The sequence below is a fragment of the Hipposideros armiger genome, unplaced genomic scaffold (assembly GCF_001890085.2).
Source record: "Hipposideros armiger isolate ML-2016 unplaced genomic scaffold, ASM189008v1 scaffold_165, whole genome shotgun sequence".
Lineage (NCBI taxonomy): Eukaryota > Metazoa > Chordata > Mammalia > Chiroptera > Hipposideridae > Hipposideros > Hipposideros armiger.
In genome coordinates this window covers 3,203,620-3,209,431 of record NW_017731515.1, presented here as the reverse complement: position 1 = coordinate 3,209,431, position 5,812 = coordinate 3,203,620, and the positions used below count along the sequence as shown (strand labels likewise).

Genomic DNA, 5,812 nt, shown 5'->3' with positions numbered 1-5,812 from the left:
CTCAGTTCCATCTATGGCATTTGAAATCTACAACCACTGTATAAGATGCGCCCAGTTTTTAGACCCAAAAATTTTCAAAAGAAGGTGCGTCTTATACATGGGGAAATATGGTAAGTTGGACTTCAGTTACTCAAGATGGACAAACCACTACTATCCTTATGTTTTTGAGGCCCTTTAGTTTCTTTTAGTGTAGAAGGAACCCATCAGAAAGCCCCTTTTAAAGGTAAGGAATTTCTAATAGAAAAGTACAATTTCTTATAACTTGATCATTTGCTATGTTTATTAGGTATAGAGATATGACCTATGTATCATTTATTTTAGGTGAAAAAGGTTATGATCCGAAATGCTTCCATCATCGAGTCCATCGAATCAAGATTGATGATCACAATGTCCCCTCTCTGAGGTAAGTTTTATGCTAATTTGGTTGTCAAAAGAGGGCTAAATACATTGGGCTTGATTTTTTTTTTTTTGGAATATTTTAAGTCAACTAAAAATCTTACATTTCAAATTAGCGAGATGCTGGAATTTTCTAAGGAAGTCCTTAAGTGGATGACTCAAGATCTTGAAAACATCGTAGTGATTCACTGTAAAGGAGGCAAAGGTAAAAATATTTTTTTCTTTTATTTCTCTTTTTCTAAAGAAATTTGAAAAAAAATATTAAAGTACAAGAACCAGCAGTACGTATAATGTTATTAATCAGTATTAATAGTTAACATTTTAAAATGTTAACTTCAAGACTGAAGGAAAACAAGGAAACAAGGAAGAGGGAGGGAAAGATGGAGAGATGAAGGAAAGAAAGAAAATAGGCTTAAAAGAACTAAGGAAAAAAAACACTAAGGAAGGTTCAGCATGTTTTCCTTTCTTTACTGACTATTTGGGTTTTTTCATTTTTGATTTGCCAAAATATCTGTCAAAATACAAACTGTGTTTAACTTTAGAAACTGTCAGAGCACTTTAGTTTTAGTTAAGATTTTTCTTAAACTTTGTAAGAAATTAAAAGGTTAAGTGAGCCAAGAGTGATGCTATTTCATAAACCAAAAATTGCACTAAAATTTTTATAGTGTAATGATACAAAGAAGTTGATTTTGGTGGAGATGAAATTCTAAGTTGAGTTAGATTTTCCCATTTATCTTTAGGTTTTTAATAATTATCTAAGCAAAATTCACAATTTTTGACAAAGTATTACATTTTTGGTGGCTGTAAAACAGTTTTTCATATTGAATTTCAGGAAAAAAACAACACTTTAACACTGACTTATATAATTGAGTAGAATCAAGTTTGTGTCTTACATGAAAATTAGTTTCAAGCCCATTAGTAGTAGGCAAATTCTATTTTTAATTCCACAGGTTGAAATATTCTGTATATATTGGCAAATTACAAAACCATGGATAAATGGAGACTATAGAGTTTGAACTATATAGAACTGTCAGATTTTGACTATTTTTTACTTACAAAAATGGCTATTTCACGTGCCTCAACCTATGATACTATGTAGTGTAAATAATTGGCTTCAGTTTCCTTTTAGTTAAAGCTAATTCCCTGCTTGAAGGAAATCATTCATGTCAAATTCTTTTTTTTGGTTGAGGGGAGGCCTTATATTTTTCTGTGTTCACATGATTTTTGTTGATTTTCCTTTAGGATTGTTTGGAAGTCTGATATTGAATTAGTATGCACCAGAGCAGCATCTTTTTTTCATGTTTTCATTTATATTGGTTTTGCTTTCATTGTTTGGTGCCTGCACATGACCAGTAGTATGATAGTCAAAATATTTTATTATTGATTTATAGAACTTATTTAAATAATCTGGATGCTAATTTTTTTGCTAGTAGCTTATATTGCAAATATTTTATCCCACTGTTGTCTTTTAAATTTGATTATGATTTATTTTGTCATATAGAAGTTTGTAATATACATTGTGAAATTTATCAATCTTTTTTTGTACGTTACTCATGCTTTTCTGTCACATTTAAGAAATCAATCTGGGGCCGGCTGAGTGGCGCGATGGTTAAGAACTGGCTTGGGACGCCACAGGGCCTCGGTTCGGATCCCACATATGAGGGCCAGTGATACTGCCCTCCACTGCTAAGATGCTGAACAACAGCTCAACCTGGAGCTGGGCTGCCATGAGTCACAGGTGGCGGTGGCGTAGGCTGCAGCCCCTGTGGCAGTGGGTTGCCATGGGCTACNATATATATATTTACAGTTGACATTCAGTATTATTCAGCTTCAGCTTCAGGTGTACAGTGCAATGGTCAGGCATCTACACTATCCATGAAGTGGTCTCCCTTACAAGACAAGTGTCCATCTGATACCCTAGAAAATCTTTACAACATTATTATTATTGATTATATTCCCTGAACTATCTTTCATATCCCCATGGCAATATTGTGGTTACCAATTTGTGCTTTCTAATCTCCTCACCTTCTCCCTCATCCCCACCCCATCCCATGTAGCAACCATCAGTTTTTTCTCTATGTCTCTGAGACTGTTTCTGATTAGTTTGCTCATTTATTCTGTTCTTTAGATTCTACATATAAGTGAGATCATATGGTATTTGTCTTTCTCCTTCTGACTTATTTCACTTAACATAATATTCTCTAGGTCCATCCATATTGTTGCAAATGGTAAGATTTCATTCTTCTTTATAGCAGAGTAATACTCCATTGTATAAATATACCACAATTTCTTAATCTAGTCGTCTACTGATGGGCATTTCAGTTGTTTCCAGGTCTTGGTTATTGTAAATAATGCTGCAGTAAGCATAAGGGTTCATATATTTTTTTGAATTAGCATTTTGGATTTCTCTGGATAGATACCTAAGAGTGGAATTGCTGGGTCATAAGGTAGTTCCATTTCCAGTTTTTTGAGATACCTCCATACTGATTTCCATGTAGCTGCATCAATCTGCTGTCCCATCAACAGTGCACCAGGGTTCCCTTTTCCCCACAACCTCACCAGCACTTGTTGTTTGTTGATTTATTGATGATAGCCATTGTGGAGTGAGGTGGTATTTCACTGTTGTTTTTATTTGCATTTCTCTAATGATTAGTGAGATTGAGCATTTTTTCATATGTCTGTTGGCTAAAGGTGATTTTAAAAGTTCCTGAAGTTAAACCATTCAGGGACATTAAAATTCCCATAAAAAAGCAAATACTATCCTTATATGTGGGTATACTAAAGAAGGCTGCACATACATTAACCACAGTGAAATGTTTACTTGTTGAGAGAATGAAGGTTTCAGGACAGTAGTCTAATGATTTCATGATATTTCATTAGTGCTGTAATTAACATCTAATGTTGGATATTTAGGTGTCGTGATTATCAACACAGCAAAGCAGACATAAAGACACAGGCATAACGCTTTTTCTATTGTAGATAGATTACTAGGAGTGAAATTCTCTGGTTTAAAGAGTATGAATATTTTTTAGGGTCCTTACTATATATCGCCAAATCCAAGGGATTGTACCAGCAATAAATCAAAGGTCTTATTTTCATGCCATATTTGCCAGCATTGGATTTTCTCATTAAAAAGGAAAGGGCTAATTTAATGAGTGAAAATGGCACATCGTGTTGTTTTGACTTCTGTATTGGAAAGGGTGAATATCTATGGAGATTGTTAAGTCAGTTGGATTTTTTCTTTTGTGAATTCATTTATGTCTTTGGCCCATTTATCTATAGGATGATGGAGTATAATTCACATTATTATTAATGAATTATTAGTTTATATTAGTATAGCTAGCTTATACATTATAATAGGCATAATCCCCATCCATTCAAAATCTTCTCCCCTGTTATATGTTATACTGTGGCATTTTAAAAATAGAAATTTCAAATTTTTATGGAGTCAAACCTACTCTGTTGATCTTCCATTGATTTAACACTTAGTTCTTCCTCATCCTAAGAACTGACTAATGTTCACTTAAATTTCTTAGAGGTATTTGTGGCTTTTTATATTTGATTCCTCAGTCCATCTGGATTTTATTTTGGTGTAAGGCATCCATAAATTTTTTATGTATATAAGACTATTTGATGTATATACGAGTACTGTGCAGGCTCAGAATGTTTATCTTTTTGACTTAGTATTTCCTGTTGATAGGGATAACCAATTAACAAATTGATCAGTTTGATACCTTGATTTTTCTCACTATTAAGCCAGTAAACATTGCCCTGAGGGTATTATACTAATCAATTTTTGAGCTTTTTTATAGTCATGTTTGTTATTGCACTGAGACACATGCATGCGTGTGTGTGTGTGTGTGTGTGTGTGTGTGTGTGTGTGTGTGTTTCAAATGGATAATTTTGCTGGAAATGTATTAGTGTGGTGATATTAACTGTATTTTCAATAATAACCACTATTTCTTATTTTACAAGTTATGTATGTATACACATTGTATGTATATACATATACATATATACACATACACATTCATTTAAAAAAAATAAGAAAACACAGATGGGCTTTAAAAAAGTCTCCATATTGCCACCACTTATCTAAAATTTGATACAATGTGTTTATCTTTTTCTGTCATGCATATACACACACACACACAATCATACCATATATTTTTTTTACATTTAGTTATTTAAATAGTGCTTAGGTAGATTGTAATATCCAGATCATTATCTAAAAGGCATATCTAATCAGAATTAGGTCTAGATAAGAACCATATATGACTGTGAATTAATAATTCGGAACAAATTTACTTAAACTAGTTAACCATTTAATTTCCTTAAGCCATGTATATTTATAGTAGAGACGAATCGGAGTAGCCAAGCACAACTTGGTGGGTTACTTGAAAACCATCAGTGGGTTGGCTGTGACTTGGAAAGTACATAGCCTCATGTTACTTGAATCTCCCCTAAAAGGTGCTAAATGAGGAACCAGTGAATAAAAGGTGATAATCATTTTAAGTTACTCCTAGAAAATAGGTTGTGTTGGCACCATGTGTGTATATATAAGGTATGTGTGTCCATCTTTCTTAGGAAGTTGTGCGGTTCCTGGATACCAAGCATAGAAACCACTATCAAGTCTACAATCTATGCAGTACGTATGTGACTAGATACTTTGCTACTATAGATAGAAAACAGATCACTGCATATAAGAAGATGATTCAGTTTTTATATTTCATTTAATCATAAGTATTTGGTGGTGGTGGTGCTGGGAAGTGAGTTAAAACATCTCCATCTTGCGCTAGCCCTATTTGGTAGGAAAAGATACTTCACCAGCACAAAGTGCCCTGTGAGGGAGGCAGGAGGCTAGGGTGAAGATGGAGCCATTTTAGGAAGAGTCTACTCTAATGGTATTAGGTAAAAAAATTTCTTCTTGCCAGCTTGTGTTTTGAAGACAATTCAACAAATGTGTTCTCTAACCCACAAGGAGTGGTGTGTGAGGAGAGCAGGGCCCTGCATGAAAATAAAACAAAACCCTGTAGAACAGATTATATTCCAGCTTACTACTCTGTCTCTCTTGATTTTTCCTCTTTGTATATATCAAATAAACATTTTCAGAAGGCAAGCATTATTGTTGGCCACATTTAATTCTGCTCTGAGATTTCTAACTACCCTACCATAATGTAATGAGTAGTCTGCTAGAAAAGTAAAGTAAGGCCCATTAAACAAATCAAAATACCATATTTCCCCGTATATAAGATGCTCCCATGTATAAAACGCACCTTAATTTTGGGGCCCGAAATTTGAAAAAAAATGTATTACATAAAGTTATTGAACTCAAGTTTTATTTATCATAAAATTCATACAACTCCTCATCACTGTCAAAACTCCCAACCATTAGCTTGTCCTCATCTGTGTCTGA

The 5,812-nt window shown here is 33.8% G+C and overlaps 1 protein-coding gene across 1 annotated transcript in view; it reads left to right on the top strand.

The window, feature by feature from the left end:
* LOC109387666 (phosphatidylinositol 3,4,5-trisphosphate 3-phosphatase TPTE2-like) overlaps window positions 1-5,812 on the top strand; it is a 45,242-nt gene that overhangs the window by 12,199 nt on the left and 27,231 nt on the right. Inside the window, exons 7-8 of the mRNA XM_019651748.1 lie at window positions 295-403; window positions 513-601. Of these exons, the coding sequence (XP_019507293.1) occupies window positions 295-403; window positions 513-601 (198 nt within the window). The remainder of the gene's footprint in view (window positions 1-294; window positions 404-512; window positions 602-5,812) is intronic.